Consider the following 17,531-nt stretch of genomic DNA (forward strand, 5'->3'; position numbering starts at 1 on the left):
GCAGAACGGCGACCTGCTGGGCTACAAGGTAGGCTCCGCTGTGAACTCGCAGGGCACGGGTCCGAGCGGCACGCCGGCGGTGGTGTGGGTGGGCGAGGCCGTGCCCACCGCGCCGCCGCGGGACGTGAGCGCCGAGCCGCTGTCGCCCACCGAGGTGGCGCTCGCCTGGCAACCGCCGCTGCTCGCACAGCAGAACGGCGACCTGCTGGGCTACAAGGTAGGCTCCGCTGTGAACTCGCAGGGCGCGGGCCCGAGCGACACGCCGGCGGTGGTGTGGGTGGGCGAGGCCGTGCCCACCGCGCCGCCGCGGGACGTGAGCGCCGAGCCGCTGTCGCCCACCGAGGTGGCGCTCGCCTGGCAACCGCCGCTGCTCGCACAGCAGAACGGCGACCTGCTGGGCTACAAGGTAGGCTCCGCTGTGAACTCGCAGGGCGCGGGCCCGAGCGGCACGCCGGCGGTGGTGTGGGTGGGCGAGGCCGTGCCCACCGCGCCGCCGCGGGACGTGAGCGCCGAGCCGCTGTCGCCCACCGAGTTGGCGCTCGCCTGGCAACCGCCGCTGCTCGCACAGCAGAACGGCGACCTGCTGGGCTACAAGGTAGGCTCCGCTGTGAACTCGCAGGGCACGGGTCCGAGCGGCACGCCGGCGGTGGGTTGGGTGGGCGAGGCCGTGCCCACCGCGCCGCCGCGGGACGTGAGCGCCGAGCCGCTGTCGCCCACCGAGGTGGCGCTCGCCTGGCAACCGCCGCTGCTCGCACAGCAGAACGGCGACCTGCTGGGCTACAAGGTAGGCTCCGCTGTGAACTCGCAGGGCGCGGGCCCGAGCGGCACGCCGGCGGTGGTGTGGGTGGGCGAGGCCGTGCCCACCGCGCCGCCGCGGGACGTGAGCGCCGAGCCGCTGTCGCCCACCGAGGTGGCGCTCGCCTGGCAACCGCCGCTGCTCGCACAGCAGAACGGCGACCTGCTGGGCTACAAGGTAGGCTCCGCTGTGAACTCGCAGGGCACGGGTCCGAGCGGCACGCCGGCGGTGGTGTGGGTGGGCGAGGCCGTGCCCACCGCGCCGCCGCGGGACGTGAGCGCCGAGCCGCTGTCGCCCACCGAGGTGGCGCTCGCCTGGCAACCGCCGCTGCTCGCACAGCAGAACGGCGACCTGCTTACACACAAGACATCTATAGAGGAACAATCGGGACTTCCAGGAAATGGATTGATAGTCCATATACCGCCCAGTTTAGTTCACGTATGGTCAGCAAAACTATTAGCTTGCCACCCCTGCATACACACTTGTAGGCACAAAGATCATTGCTACTTTATTACTACGCTAGCCTGTCAATATACTTACATTTAAACAAACCTAATTCTTATGAAGACAAAGAGCCGTTTGCTACCGTAGATCACATGAAATCCAAAAATCATTTAATATTGACAAGTCACAATAGCATTTGTTTATTTACTTTTTTATTTACCAGATCTTCTACTTAATGACCGAGTCCCCCGAAGAGCCCGAGCCGGGCCGCAAAGCCGAAGAAGAGATAGAGGTCGTAGCTGCAACTGCAACATCTCATTCTCTGGTCTTCCTCGACAAGTTCACGCAATATCGTATTCAGGTAATTCCGTCAATATTTAGGTCACTCGCGCTCAACAAATCTACCAGTATCTGCATTTGAGAACGTATAAAATTTTATAAATATATACCAACCCTTTTTTATGCAATTAATGAAACGTCTGAATCTGAACTAATTTTCCTAAGTCCATAGCTCTGCTAGATGTGTTGATTGTGGCGGATAAAAAACAATCTATTTATGTTGTTTTCTGCTACCTAATGTACTGAGGGGCCTTTTTTATACCACGACGGTTGCAAATAAGCATACGGCCCGTCTGATGGTAAGCAGTCACCGTAGCCTATGGACGCCTGCAACTGCAACCCTTTAAAAATCTGTACTCTCCTTTTTTGAGGAACCTCATACTGTAGACCCTCGGGAAAACCTCGGCAGGTAGCTCATTCCACAGCCGGAAGCGTCCGCGGGAAGAAGTTCCTCTTAAACCGCACAGTGCGTGATCATTTAGGCTTTTTGATTATCATGAAGACGTAATTTCTAACAGGTCCTTGCATTCAACCCGGCCGGCGACGGGCCGCGTTCCAGCTCTATCCTCGTCCGAACGCACCAAGGCTTGCCGACGGCGCCGCGCAACATCACCTTCACTGACATCACGATGAACAGTCTCGTCGTGTCCTGGGAAGCACCGTATCGTCGGAACGGCCTTATACAGTCGTATCTAGTCACTTATGAAACCATCGAACAGGATGAACGTAAGTGAATTTGGGAATTTTTGATACACATAATGACTTCAAAAACGTAACACAAAAGACAGTAGGTATAGGTACATAATAACTTGTGACAATCATTGGGAAAAAAAAAACATATTGCTTGTAACATGGAACTTATTGAACCGCTTTTAAGCTCATATTAAACACGCGTTCTTTTTACAAGCTTTTATTTAACTTGCCCTGTTAGTATGTATGTTATTTTGTTAGTGTCAAATCTTGGAAGCTAAATTTGGCCCACTTCCCGATTTCCGACTACATACTCGGCATTATTTAAAATACTATTGATTATACTTATTTAATTTATTATGCATATCTACACTTAAAATATGATTTTCAGCATTCAATTATTCCTTGCTATGGTAAAAACATAACATTTTATACATTCGCGATTCATGTCAACATCTCTTATAGACGTTAGAAGGTTTTCTCCACACTGGCATTCTGAAAGGACCGTAAGATATGAGACTAAAAAAGTTATCGTAATAATATAATATTTTTAATTTCTCATGCTTTGAAAGGTGGGTGTTTGTTTAAGTATGAAGTAAGCAGAAAGTGATACGTTTTTGATCTTGGCCGTTTTACTTTCAAAGTACTTTTTTTTTGTCCACATTCCATAAATAACGATACTTTTACCTAAATTATTAATTGAAAGTGCGCTCAAAAAATGCTATAAAAGATTACTTTTCATTTCTCATGCTCTGAAAGTAGGCCATTGTTGTTCTATGAAGTGGTAGAGATCGCTCTTTAGCGATAAGACCGCCTGTTGCGACCTCTGTCTTCATGTATTATGTACATATGTCTCTCTGTAAATGTTATTTTAAGGTTGTGCAATAAAGAGGATTTGTATTGTATTGAAGTGTGCAGAAGGTGATACGTTGCGATTAAGAATTAAAATTTTGTTATAAATTTATTTGTTGGACAATTTACATTCTGATATTTAACTCCCCATTCCATAAATATACTTTTACTTAAAATGTTAATTGAAAGTACTTGCAAGAAGTAACTATGTAAGTTTATACTATATATAGTTTCCTTGTATTCGAAATGAAAAGTAGTGTTTAGCTCGGGTGAAAGGCACCATTTCAGTCTCGGGTTATTAGCGCTGTCACTGCGTTCGAGCTCCAAACTACCTCCACAATGATGCCATTGATCCCTTCTCTGTCGAGGTAGTTTGTAGCTCGAACGAATCCCTTCAAATGTGTGTGTTTTTCATCCCTTGGTTAACAATCTACTAAAGCCCAGTTTTTGTTCTTAACACCTGCCTAATCTTTCAGAGCATAAGATAATTTCTTATTTTTATTAATAAAAATTACAGTATAAGGTTTCTCAAAATGAAGTCACATATATTCGAGTCGCGAAGCAAACCCTTAAAAACACAACTTTTTAGTAGGTAAGCAAGACGTTACAATGATTAGCAAAGGGTAGGGCAAGCTCTCTCCATACAAACTTTGTGCGCGTTTTTCTTCGTTTGTGTTTGCGCTACAGTTACTGTTTTTGGTAAATATGCTTATTTTTCTGTTAGCTAGGGCTTGATGTATTATTTTTAATTATTATTATTTTTTATTTTATTTTTAATAAAGAAGAATTTCTACATCAAGTTCTGCGTATATCCAATATATACAAGCAAAAAATGAAATTAAATGCTATAGTGCCAAAACTAACGAATAAAACTTGCACAAGGTTTGTATGGAGAATGCCTTGCCCTACCCTGCGGCAATGTCTGAGTAAAATGTAACGTTTCAAGAACTGAGCAAGCAAGTGAAGCAGAAGGTGAGCGAGCGGCGCCTAGCCGTGGGCGGGCTGGAGGAGGAGGTGGAGTACCGGTTCTCGGTGCGCGCCGTGACGCTGGGCGCGGGCCCGGCGGGCGAGGCGCGCGCGCGCACCGGCCCGCAGCCCGGCTCGCCCGCCACGCCGCGCGCGCTGCAGCTGGCGCCGCTGCCCGCCGCGCTGCACCTGGCCTGGACCAACGCCGCCTCGGGCCGCGGCCCGCTGCTGGGCTATTACATCGAGGCGAGGAAGAAAGGTGACCACTCCGACCACTTACCGATACATATGGAAAGGGTGTAACAAAAATAGTGGGGATCCGTTTAAGGGTATCGTGTTCTGATTAGAGATGCAACGAATATTCGGCCATTATTCGGTATTCGGCCTATTCGGTCACAATTTCACTATTCGGCCGAATACCGAATACTACGTTAATACGTAGATAACGGCAAACGAGAGGTATAAAAAGTAACAAACTACAAATCAGACTACCTTTATATTCATAGATAGTAATACAAAAAGATGAGATTAATAATACAAAACTAATTTTTTTTATATACATACGACGAAATCTAACGCACCGCAATGTTGTGCAGAATAAGCGCAATTTCTATCAAAGACTGCCTACAGCGAGAAATAAGTTGCAACTTGCACAGCGCATGCACGCGCGTGTTCGAATTTACTTCATTTTAGGTAAAACTTTTTGCCGATTATTCGGCGGCTGAATATTCGGCTATTCGGCCGATGGCTCCGCCGAATATTCGGTATTCGGCCAAGCCAGTATTTATTTAAAGAATTTTAAAGAACATTACCGAATATGCCCTTAAACGGATTCCCACTATTTTTGTTACACCTTGTATATATTTTATTATAAACACATCGGTACATAAATCTGGTTCTTTTTTGATACACTTAAAATACGTCAGACGTTTAAAAAAATATTCCTAATTATTTATTTCATTTACGATTTTTTGCTGCAGCCAAGGAAACGTGGCAGGCCTGTAAGTTTCTCGTGTACCTACCTTTTCACACATTAGACTGTATCATAATATAACTTTGCACACAGCCTAGAAAATTTACATAGCCTTGCTCTATTACTTTCCGTGCTTTATCCACCCAAATTAAGATATAAATCTGGCTAAATTTCAGATGATACAAGATGGGAAACGATCACGAGAACCAGCAACGGAATGTTAGAAGAATTCACGATATCATATCAAAGTCTGCTACCCTCCACTGCCTACAATTTCCGAGTGATAGCATATAACATGTACGGCATCAGCAACCCGGCGTACAACGAGAAAGTCATAGTGACTCCGTCGAAGCTGTACTTGGAGTACGGGTATCTGCAGTACCCGCCGGTCTATCGCCGCACGTGGTTCGTGGTGGCGTTGGCGGCCGCTTCTGTGGTCATCATTATTATGGTTATAGCCATACTCTGCGTGAAGAGCAAGAGCTACAAATACAAAAGTGAGTAGATCCTTTGTTTTAGCTGCTAGTAATTATATCTTTTAGCTACTCCCACTTGCGTTAGCCAATTTTTAGGGTTCCATACCTCAATAGGTGTTCCGTAGAGGAACAGATTAGTATTAATTAATTTCTATATATATTTGAATAGGTATTTTTTTCGTACGTACAAAGCAACACAATTAAGAAAGAATCCATTTCTCGTGTTATGTGGCGGCATCTTTTGAGAAGCCAACTAACAAAATCCCAAAGCCCTGTCACGCCACCTAGTGAAGTAAAACACACAACTTCGCCTGCGATTTACGCTAGTGCACGCCGTCGTTGCACTCCGCTTAAAGAAATCAAAATTTCGAGTTCGTCGCTGCAGAGTTAAGTGCAAACCAGACAAGAAAGTGACTTTCTACCCAGTGCATCTATGGAATGTATGTAGCTGTCGAAAGAGCACAGGATTATCCAAATTTGAATCATCACGTGGCCATCACCAACAGGAGCTGCTGGATCACGTAAGTTGTAAATGCTCAAATCCGCCGCTACAATAGGAAAAATCAGAACCCTTATAGGATCACTCGTACATCTGTCTGGCCGTCCGTCCATGTCAAAGCCTATTTGCTCCGAAACTACTGAACCAATGAACTTTTGGGAATGTACATAAATGAGAAAATATAAACAAAGTTTTGCAAAATATATGAAAGAGCTCATTGTGAGAATCTAAAATATTTTTTGTATAATTTTAAAATAAATAGTTTAAAAGTTATTTAGCAAAAAAATATCATTCCCCCACCTTATCTCCGAAAGTACTGCATCTAAAATTTTGAAAAAAATACAAAATATTTCTTTACCTATAGATAACAGAAAAACCTATTAGAAACTTGATATCAAGCGTGATTCGGATTAAAAAATGCGGTAGGCTGTATCGGGCCACTAGCCCTAATGGAACTTGCACTATTTGTTATTACAATCCTGCAGCTCTGTCTTCGGCCTTCGCAATTAAAATACTTGGGGACATTGCGGGAAGAGCGCACCTGTCGGACGCTCCGAGCTCGAGCTCCGGTCGACCTTCGGCCTTCGCAGCCTGCACTTACCGTGTGTTCTGAGTGTTCTAACCCGCCGCTGCCGTTGATTCTAACGCGTTCACTGAGGAAGTGAACATGTTCCACTGGGGTCAATGTATAGAGTATATACTTACCACACGGTAGTCTTAATCAAGAGCATTTGTAAAATATCTATAGAAAACCCCTCATTTTTATAGCTTGGTATTATCCTACGTACCTATTTGATTTTTGTATCAACAACATAAGCTATGCGGACGACATGGTGCTGCTGAACGCGTCGGTGTGAGGGCTGCGTAAACTGCTGCGAATTTGCGAAACGTATGTGTCAAATCATGGTCTTAAATATAAGGCAACCAAGAGCCAGTACATGGTGTTTGAGTGCGGTCGCAAGAAGACTGGATGTTTCTGCTATTTGCCTCAATGGTACCCCCATAAATAGAGTGGATCATTTTAAGTACCTAGGCCATGCGCTTGCGACCAACCTCAAAGATGACCTGGATATTGAAAGGGAACGCCCGCAGATTTGCAACGTGCTCTAAAGAGGTTAAAGTAAAGTCACACTATTTAGGGCGTTTTGCACTTCCCTCTACACCTGCAATTTGTGGGCGCAGTATACGCAACGGGCATACGGAGCCCTTAGGGTCCAGTACAATAATGCCGGGTGCTGATGGGGCTGCCCCGTTTCTGATTTGGAAAATTATTTTTTTGATTGAATTAACCCATTCATGGCCAAGACCCGTCGAGCGAACACAATACGCCGGGCCCACATACAAACCGTTTTTAGCTAAAACGCATGACTCAGCTTATGGGTTTCTGGCCTGGCGCGCACGGTAAATAAATCGCCGCTTATAAAGCCGGCCAGTTGAACAACATGCAACATTTTTACTAACCACCTTTTTTCTGCGCCTATTTAAAAAAAAAGATTGCAGTTGGTAGGAACAAACATTTTTACTTTTTATATGTTTTACTATCTGTGTTTGTTGTTGTTGTTTTTTGGGTCACATCTTGGAAATTCAATTTGACCCATTTTCCGATTAAGATGAAATTTTGCATACATATGTAAATCGGATGACAATGCAACATTATAATTAACATGGAGCTGATCTGATGGTGAAGACAGAAAATGGCCATGGGAACTATTGTGATAAAACAACGCAAACGAATTGTGTTTGGGGTTGTTACAATTGTCTCGATAAGTATTAGTTGCATGTGAAAAACAAAGTACAGTCAGCGATAAAAGCTTGTACCAAAAATTAAAAACAAAAAAGTTCCGGTAATTCATAGGTCCAAGGTCACAAAATACTAAATCACTAAACAGCACAGGAGCAGTATAAAGTTGCTGACGAATAAATCGTGAATAAATAATATTACTCCAAAATACATCTTTAATAAGGGGGATGGGATGAAACACTTCTTGAACTCGTATGAAAATACCATATGAAAGATAATACCGCCGCTCGGATGCATTCATTGTTGATTGTCCAAGTGTGTCCGATAAGCTTACACTTGGTCGGTCGTTATCTTTGTTTTGGTAAAAATCATTATAATATAGTAACAATAGACCACTTAAAATGTATTATAGTACTTTATTTCTAAACTTTAAAAAATGAATGAATATTAACATAATTGTAAGTAGGTAATTGTACCTTGTAATACCCAATACGACGATCACCAAATATTATGACATAAAAGTACAGTAGGAGAAAATCCTCGTTGCCTTACCCCGCACACAAAACATAATATTATTATACTACGGGTTGGTAAATGTTGTTTGCCATCATCTAAACAGTAATCGGTTGTAAAATGGTACAACATCAAACAGATTCAACATGTAATAAGCTTTAAAACCAGCCAATAAAGTTTATTATGGCCTGCTACGGAAACATTTGTAGTTGTTACAAGTAGCGCCAGGCTACAGTGACCCATACCCTGAGTCATGTCAATAACTTCTAAAATATACATATTTTTGGTATCTTTGAAATAAAGATTTTTCTGTTTGCTTGCAACGCGTATGTATCTAGAATTTCAGTATATTTACTATATTGCACTGATAGTAAACCAAAATCGAATATTCTAGGCTCTATTTTCATTTTAAAAAACATGTTTATAATTTTTTACCGTAATATTCCTTATAGAAATGGTTGTTAACTTAGTGGATACGTACGTTATTACGTCAAATGATGTTTCGTATATGTTAAAATCAGAATTTCTTCATGACTCACATGCGAGTCACTGGCCCTGCGGAACTGTTTGAGCATGACCCATACGCTGAGTCGGTGGTCCTGAATGGATTAATATATATACAGATTGGTCCCGTTTTTGTGAAAACTCAGTGCAGATGATGGGATCCATGAGGAATCGAGGGAACTCTTCAAAGGTGAAAGGCATACATATACCTAGTACTTTTTTTTATATTTTGATCAACAAATCAAGCATTTACATTTAAAAAATGACATTTGATGAAGTGGAACTGCTGATGATGATCAGAATGGAACTCTTCAACGACGCATAGTTCACGTTTGGCGATTTGTCCTCTTCGCTGTGTTTGTTAAGCAAATTATATTTTCAAGACAAATTTTTGTAAAGTTCGAGTTCTGACAATGGGGTCCACGACGACTCGAGGGAACTCCTCAAATGTTAAAGCCTTAAAAGGCATATATATAGTGATCTTAGTATTTTCATCAACAAATCAATGAATAAACAAATGTTACTTCTACAAATGTCAATCAATCATTTACATTTGATGAAGTGGAACTGCTGATGATGAACAGAACGGAACTCTTCAACGACGCATATTTTAGGGTTGGCAGTGTGTTCTCTTCGCATGTTTGTCAAAACCTGAAAACCTAAGTTTTCAAGGCACATTCTAATAATGATCTGGTGCTTTATTTCATACATGGTGTGAAATAATTTATTTTAAATACAGTCGAGTGCAGTGACAAAGAAAAAAACATTTTACCTCCTTTTCTACATAAGTAGGCGTAGGAGGCTGTCTTTTTAATTTCATTGTATGAAATCCAAAATCAACAATCTTTTTTTCTTAAAAGTTATTTTTATTAAAGCTCAGTACGTTCGTGTTTTTTTCTCACTCTCACTGAGCGTAAGCGTGAGCGAGATGGATATGTGTCCCGAGCACACATATCCATCTCGCGAAGATTCGGTATAGGTGTCACGCAGGACAAGAGAGCTTACAAGAAGTAAAGTGTGTTTTGTATGTTTTTTGAACAGAAGAAGCGCAGAAGACTCTGGAGGAGTCGCTAGCGGGGTCGACGGACGAGCGCGGGTCGCTGGCGCTGGACCTGTACCGCTCGCGCGCCAACTCGGCCACGTCGGCGGCCCTGGGCGCGGGCGCGGGCACGCTGCGCCGCAAGCAGGCGCCGCAGCTGGGCAAGTCGCCGCCGCGGCCCTCGCCCGCCTCCGTGGCCTACCACAGCGACGAGGAGAGCCTGCGCGCCTACGACGAGAACCCCGACGACTCCTCGCTCACTGAGAAGCCCTCCGAGATGAGCTCCTCCGACTCCCAGGTGATCACCATTAAAATTAGCGTCGTTTGAATACCCACACGTGTGACTAAACACTTTATTTTTGCATACCCGCGTCGGGAATCGTGATGGTAAATATGAATCTCTAGCTTTTTTCGTCACGCTTTTATTGAGCACTGTTAATAGTAGGTCGCAATCGCAGTGTACTTGTGCGACGAGTACATCGTTATGTTAGATTCACCAGTTTTTTATTCCTCTTTGTACATTTCGAAGCTGAGTCTCCTTCGTTTCCGCTATTTAGATCTTGGTATGTTTAATTTGAAGTATTTGTAAAGAACATGTTGATGAACGTTATATATTTTTCATTAAAAATATTAATTAAGTAGCTTACACTTCATTTTCTAAAACAATAACTAGAATTGGCTTAATAAATTACCATCTGAATTAGACCTGTGCAACGCGACGTTAACGTATTTCAACTGTGCACGTTCACGTTAGGTTTAGATAGGTACCTATATTCTTCCGCTTAAATCAAAGCAGTGGGCATTGAATACTATAAAAACTAGAAAAGACCCTTCACACTACGGCAAATTATACGCTACAGACTTACGTTAAAATAGCCGCAAACTGAGCCCAATGTGAACGTGCCCTAAACAGCCAGCATTAATACATCGTCCTTATTTCTCCATGCAGAATTCCGAGAGCGATAACGAAAGCGTTAGATCGGAGCCGCACTCGTTCGTGAATCACTACGCGAACGTAAACGACACGCTCCGGCAGTCGTGGAAGCGGCAGCGGCCCGTGCGCAACTACTCGAGCTACACGGACTCGGAGCCCGAGGGCAGCGCCGTGGTGAGCCTCAACGGCGGCCAGATCGTCATGAACAACATGGCGCGCTCGCGGGCGCCGCTGCCCGGCTTCTCCTCCTTCGTATGACGGCGGCCGTGCGAGCCGCCACAGCCCGCCGTACACATGTAATGTAACGGTCACTGCCCATTCCCAATCATGTATTTACTTATTTAATTAATTCCCAATGTACATATCAGTTATGAAGTAAGGTTTACAAATGGTAGCTGTTAAATAAATTTGTTATCGACAGATCTAGTGACTTAACTCGAGCGCCTTGTTACTTTTAGATGTACTAGATGCGTGAGTGCGAATGATAAAATGTGAGTGTTCATTATAAATATCAACTTTCGTTGATATTAAATAGGTGTTTTCTCACTAGATCTGCATGCAGTCAGTAGAAGTAGTTACGCAGAATAACCTGCTAAAAATGATACTTACTTAGATTGAGTCTAGATTGTTTTTACCACGTTATCTGCCTAGCTACTATATTGCAGCTGACTATACTAGAAAAATGAACGTATGTGTTCTTACGTTTAAATATATATGATAGATTACTTGAAATATTAGAACGACCAATGTTATATTGATAGCAAAATTTTAGAGATCTCGTTATATCAAAATATTGATTAATTACGATATTAATAATAAAGACCCAATTGTTGTGTGATTTTCTAAATCTAGACACGAATACACAAAATATATGTAGTTGTGAGTGGAGTTCATAACGTCGCAACATGCAACTTAAAAATAAAAGTCTGTCAACCCACACAACCGACACAGCTCATTTAAATTATTAAAGTTGATACATTACGTGTTTAGTCCTGCAATGGAGAAACTATTTAATAAACGTTTTTGAATGTCTTTTATATTTTTCTATCGTGGATTTCTTACTAAAAATATATTTTACTGACTGTACCAATCACGGTGTCGGTTATCTGCGTAGACAGACTTATAGCCATAAAAAAGTTGTATATTAAGATTTTCTCAATTTATTCCTATTGCACATACAAAATATTTATAAACCACAATAGTACACGACTTAAATGACTGGGCTAAAGTCACTTCAAAAATCGTATGTACTTACATTCAGACAAAAGTTACTTGAATAAATTATAATTAATAAATACGATTAAATTAAGTCACATGATCCTACAAAATCAATACCTACCACTGAACGGGCATATATGTCTAAATAATGAATCAATAATCAATAGTATACGTAAGGTTACGTAATCATTTTAAGTATTTACTTACGCATATGGCGGTTACTTTCAAAGGGTATAGCCGGGTAAGCATGGCCAACTGCCCTTACCGTAAAAAAGAATTTCCTTTTACTGGATTATTAACCTATATATATGTAGTGCTTTCACCAAAAACTAAGCCTCAAATTATTATTATTACCTTTATTATTGCATTTATTTACAAGCAACATGGCTCATGAAAGCTTTGAATCATAATGATTAAAATTAAAATAAAAACTTAAAATTAACATATTACTAAAATATTTACTAACTTACAGGAAACATATCAAATATAAAAGAATAAAAAATAAGAAGTAAAAATAATAAAATACGATACGAAATGCTTCAGGATTAAAGAAAAATGCAAAAAAAGAAAAAACATTTTTATTTTATTACAGCCAAAGTACTAATACGATTTCTTTGTAATTTGGGTATGTTGTATATACAATTAAGGTCGTTTTCTGAAAAAAGAAATATTGATTTATCTCTTGAAAAAATAGTAAAAGATTGAGTTGAAAATTATCAGGAAAATTAAAAAATACGTGCGAAATTTATATATTTGTAGAATTTAATAATGTTTAACATATATTTTTTCCTGAAGCATTTGAGGCTTAATTTTTTGTGAAAGCGCTACATATATATAATAATCCAGTAAAAGGAAATGATTTTTTTTCGCTAAGGGCAGTTTGGCCATGCTTACCCGGCTATACCCTCTGTTCACACTCAGTTTATACACTGCCAGGTGGGCAACTGCTTCATAAGCTCGCGCCACGCATTCCTAAGCATCATTGTTAAGACTCGCTTCAGCTTAGTCCAGCTACTCGTAGCTCTTGGGTACTATAACAATAGTTATTTGTTTTACAAAGGGGCAAAGATGTTGTTTAACAGCTCGTGCTAATATTGATACCCGAGCAACGTGCGTAGCTACAGGGTTCGAGAAGTGGAATCTTGAGCTTTGTAAGGGTTTCAAGGCACGAGGGTTAAACAAACTTTGCCTCCGAGTGAAACACAACATTGGTCACCACATCAGCGCGAGGAAAATACTAAATACCAAAAAAAATCAAACCAAATCAAATGCAACTGAACGTAATAAAAAATGTATCATTCAAAATCATCATCAGCAGCTAACATCAGGAAACAAGTCGAATTTTGCAACTTAAACATAAAATGCTACTTTCTCATTCGTTTTTGAACAATCAAGAGAACCTTTACCAGTTGGTGTGGTGAAAGTTATTTACGATACAAGTGCAGAAAATGGGAAATTCGCAACGAGTGGTGATAAATTTAAATCGACACGAGTTGCGAATTACCTATTCGTACGTGTATCGTACAAAGTTTTACAATCAATATGGCTATTTAAAGTTTCGACATATGCACGGAAGGTGCTCATTTCCGCACGCGTGTGGGAAAGTAGCACCATATATACTGTAAATATCTTGACGCGAGAGCTGCGAGCTTTGCTCTAGGTAACTATATAATTTTAGCCAGTTTTGGTTTTCGTGAGGTGGAAACCAAAACTGTAATAAAATCTATTGATGTCGTATATAAGATGCCTCTTTGTGTATTCATCCATTTAATAGTTCATTCCATTCTATGTACCTATTTACATAAAATCCTTGCCTATGCCTTGAATATAATGAACAGTATTGATCGGAAAGTTAAAATAGTTGAGTAATTTATGTTATAAGGTATAATATTGAGACATAATTTAGGTTAATTTCTTAACGTTTTATATGGAGCAAAGAAATTTAAAGAAATCGACTGATAATTTTAGAAGTATAACTCCGATTTATGTAAATAAAATTAGTATTATCCATAAAAATAAAGCAGCATGCATTTAACTTAAGAACAAGCTTGAAGACTAGGCACAATTTTATTAAAATAACTGTGATCTATTGTAATATAATTTTCAATATTAAAACTTTTTGACTATTACATTATAGGCATGTAAATTAAAGTTAGTTGTTCATTACCTAGTGGGAAATTCACTTAAACAAATAATACAGCATCGTTAGTGATATATACTGGAGATAAGATGCACTTGTATATTATGTTTTTTTTTTTCACTTTTTAATGATTTACATTTTCATAACTTAATTGATCAATGGACCAGTTTTAGGTTTTTGAAGGCTTTATTAGATTGTAAAGTTTTTATGATTATGAAATGTTATGTACGACGTATGCAAACCGCAAATGCTGCTATAGGTATTGGCATCAGAGTTGAGGTCACGCACACAACATATAATTAAGTACCAGGTTTTGAAATGTTTTTTGTTCTTACCATGATTTTCAGAAAAAACGAGTCACATATACCTTTTTTTGAAAAAGTAACTTTTGGGTTAATTTGAATCAGAATTACGAGGGAGAAAAAAAGTGGTCACAGCAAATTTTGTATATCAATTTTGTGATGGCCATACAAAATGTATATAACAATGCGTCATAAAACTGGCATTTTTTTTTCACTTTTTTTAAATCGATTCTTGTGTCTGTGTATCTTTCTATGGCACCATAGCTCTTAAACGGGTGAACCGATTTGAATGCGGTTTTTAATTTATTTAAAAGCAAGTTTTAGTGGTGGTTCTTGGAAATATTTTATCAAAATCGGTTCATCCGTTTGTGTGTTGTTGCTTTAGTACTGGTAGTATGTGAGATCTTTCCCCTCAACTCTCCTGCAGACACCTATGATTGTGGATAGGAATGGCACTACAGAGTAGAGAACTGTATTATTGTTTTACGTAATCATAATTGCCATACAAAATATATCAGGTGCCATTACTTGGGCGAAAATTCCCTTATTTGTAACTTTCAATATTTGGATGTTTACTTTGTAACAATACAGAATTGTAGCATAAAACTTTTGGTTTTCATTACTCCACTTAAATATGATATCCTATCTATCTGTGTGTCAAATAGCTACTTGGGTAGTGGCCATAGTGGGTACATTCATATATTCTATCAACATTTTATTTTTAAATATGGGAAAAAATTAGCTAGTTAATAAAACAGTAATATTTTTATCTTTAGTAATTCAGATTTCAACTCATTCTTCACTCTGTCCTGAATAGTTGTGATGGATAAAGTTTTAACTATTGGGTTAGGCTGACTTGATAATTCCTAAACATATTAGTAGATACAATATTAGTTTTTGGAGTCAATAGGACATACTGCAATGTTCTGTCACCAGCGTATTATATCGCAATACTATTGTAAAACATAGATCTATCACTCAAATATGCAAGAGTGATAGAAAGGCAGATAACTAAATTTCAATTTTCGTGTTCGACGGTTAGTGGCGCCCCCTATGCAGAGTTTTGCGTAATATCCTCTAGTTAAAATGATAACAATGTGTAAGTATGAATGTTTTAATATAAAACATTAAAATAGTTTGTCACATTTTGCCAACCAATCTTTAGGAGCATATTTAGTACTATTTTGCCATTGCTTAATAACATTATAAGCAGCAGCATCAACAATTGAGAATTCATTGTTATATATCCAATTCTTGGATTGGGAGAATAGTTTCTTCATCAATGTTTCCTTGCTCTTTTCTGGTGTTCTCTCTAACAAGTGACAGATATCTAGGAGGCTGTCCACATTATAGTCATCAGAGTCATATGGTATAACAGATGAATATACCAAAGAAACATATCTTAAAATGTTTACATTTCCAATGATGGGCAGATCCAAAGATGACCACTTCAATTCAGGATCAGCTGAAACTAAATAAAAAAAAAACAATAATTTACTTTAATAAAGGTGGTTCTATACTGGTGCACTTTCAAGTTTAATCAACTCTCTCTCTATAATATTAGATATACATATATTGCATTATCAACTCACCATTTTTGAATATCAGCCTGATTGTAACTTTAGATGCATGTCCTTGTTTTGGAAAGCTTTTCACAAAAGCCTGTATCTTTGGCACCTTTTCAGTTGGGACAGAAGAATGAATATGCCATGACACATTAACTGGCTGAGAGGATTCCTTCACTATCTTTTTCAAAAACCAGGGTAAACAGTCAGGGCTGTATACCAAAACTATTTCCTCTGGTATTTCAATCTGTCAAAAAGTAATTGGGCAAATTAACATTATCTCATTAAGCACATGGTTTTGAAATTATACATATACAACAAATATGCCTAGCAGGGGTGCAGCAAACTTATCAGAAAAAGAACCTGCTGGACCTGAAGTAAAAACAAAAATTAAACATTTTAACTATACTCACAAGTGCAGGCTTCTTGTTGCTTGATCTGCAAAGTTTTGTGGGATCCACATTGCAGAATGAACTTATTGTTTTAATCCTATCATAAAGGATGTCAAGCTTCTTTAAGAGTTGATCCTGTCTTACTTCCAAGTCAGCCATTTTCTTGCTCGGCATCTGTAAAATAAGTTTATTATTTTATAGATGCATGCTGATAAAATTATAATAAATATACAAGACGAAATCAATGAGATTCAGATTTTACAATGATAATATACCAAAAATTTAGATGATGAAACACATGTTTAGCAGGAATAATCATACAGGTTTTATTTTTTGAAAACTGCGGAGTGTAATTAAATACTAATCCTGTTTTTGAAATAAAGCTAATCACGAAAGATCTGTGTACTTCATAATACCATTAATATAATTTGGAAACATATACAACATTTTCACTTTCATAAATGATAAAATTCTTATTAACCTTGTTAACCTTTTATGGCCAACATAATTATAAGACCGTGAATTACAGATTCGTAACGGTTAAAAGAAAGTACTGATGAAATAAACCTTTAGTAACTTCATAACCTGGGTTCTAACATTGATATCGATCTCTTCTTCGGTCGATTCCGCCGTCGTGTCGAAATTGTATAGATTTTTCATGTGATACATGCACTTTGGTAAAACTATATCTCCGTCATGAGTAATGATGTTTTTCATGGAATACATTGTGCTTATTGATATAAGAAAATTAGGTACCTAATTATGATATATATTTTCTAACTGCACAAGATACGATAGATAAAAAATAGATTTCATCTAACCTCTCGGCCTCAAAAATAACCAATGGGCTAAGTGCACTGCACTAACTGTCACTTTACTGTCAGATATAGGTCCGTATTGTAAGCATGTCTCATACGTCTAGTTTAGTGAATAAAGCGTTGATAAAGCGCCTACTACAGTTAAATTGTATGTCTATGTACAGGGCTGACAACCAAGCTGCCGTTGGTCCAAGGTCTCTCTGACCATGGTAGAGGCTCAATAGAATTTGGTTACCAACCACTTATTATACTTGCCCTGTAGGAAACTACCACGGTCGCAATGATTGGAAGTCTCGTTACCAACCGTGTAGTAAAGATTTTACATGCGCA

The 17,531-nt window shown here is 39.7% G+C and overlaps 2 protein-coding genes across 7 annotated transcripts in view; one reads left to right on the top strand and one right to left on the bottom strand.

The window, feature by feature from the left end:
• Positions 1–15,032, top strand: part of LOC133521351 (protein sidekick) — a 72,481-nt gene extending 57,449 nt beyond the window's left edge. Inside the window, exons 24-29 of the mRNA XM_061856270.1 lie at positions 1,464–1,601; positions 2,098–2,305; positions 4,068–4,346; positions 5,237–5,557; positions 9,835–10,130; positions 10,782–15,032. Coding sequence (XP_061712254.1) covers positions 1,464–1,601; positions 2,098–2,305; positions 4,068–4,346; positions 5,237–5,557; positions 9,835–10,130; positions 10,782–11,024 — 1,485 coding nt within the window. The 3' untranslated portion in view covers positions 11,025–15,032. The remainder of the gene's footprint in view (positions 1–1,463; positions 1,602–2,097; positions 2,306–4,067; positions 4,347–5,236; positions 5,558–9,834; positions 10,131–10,781) is intronic.
• Positions 15,033–15,526: 494 nt separating this feature from the next.
• On the bottom strand, positions 15,527–17,261 carry LOC133521347 (uncharacterized). 6 transcript variants are annotated; one of them, XM_061856265.1, is made up of 4 exons: positions 17,140–17,261; positions 16,405–16,557; positions 16,019–16,238; positions 15,527–15,897 (listed from the first exon to the last, which is right to left on the bottom strand). In XM_061856265.1, exons 2-4 carry the CDS (start codon positions 16,555–16,557, stop codon positions 15,554–15,556), a joined length of 717 nt encoding a protein of 238 aa, XP_061712249.1. In that variant the 5' UTR covers positions 17,140–17,261; the 3' UTR covers positions 15,527–15,553. The 6 variants fall into 6 exon arrangements, with proteins under 6 accessions (XP_061712249.1, XP_061712248.1, XP_061712247.1 ...); XM_061856264.1 differs by having other exon boundaries at positions 16,981–17,243; XM_061856263.1 differs by having other exon boundaries at positions 16,969–17,242.
• Positions 17,262–17,531: the final 270 nt, after the last annotated feature.

Source organism: Cydia pomonella, chromosome 9, assembly GCF_033807575.1.
Source record: "Cydia pomonella isolate Wapato2018A chromosome 9, ilCydPomo1, whole genome shotgun sequence".
NCBI lineage: Eukaryota > Metazoa > Arthropoda > Insecta > Lepidoptera > Tortricidae > Cydia > Cydia pomonella.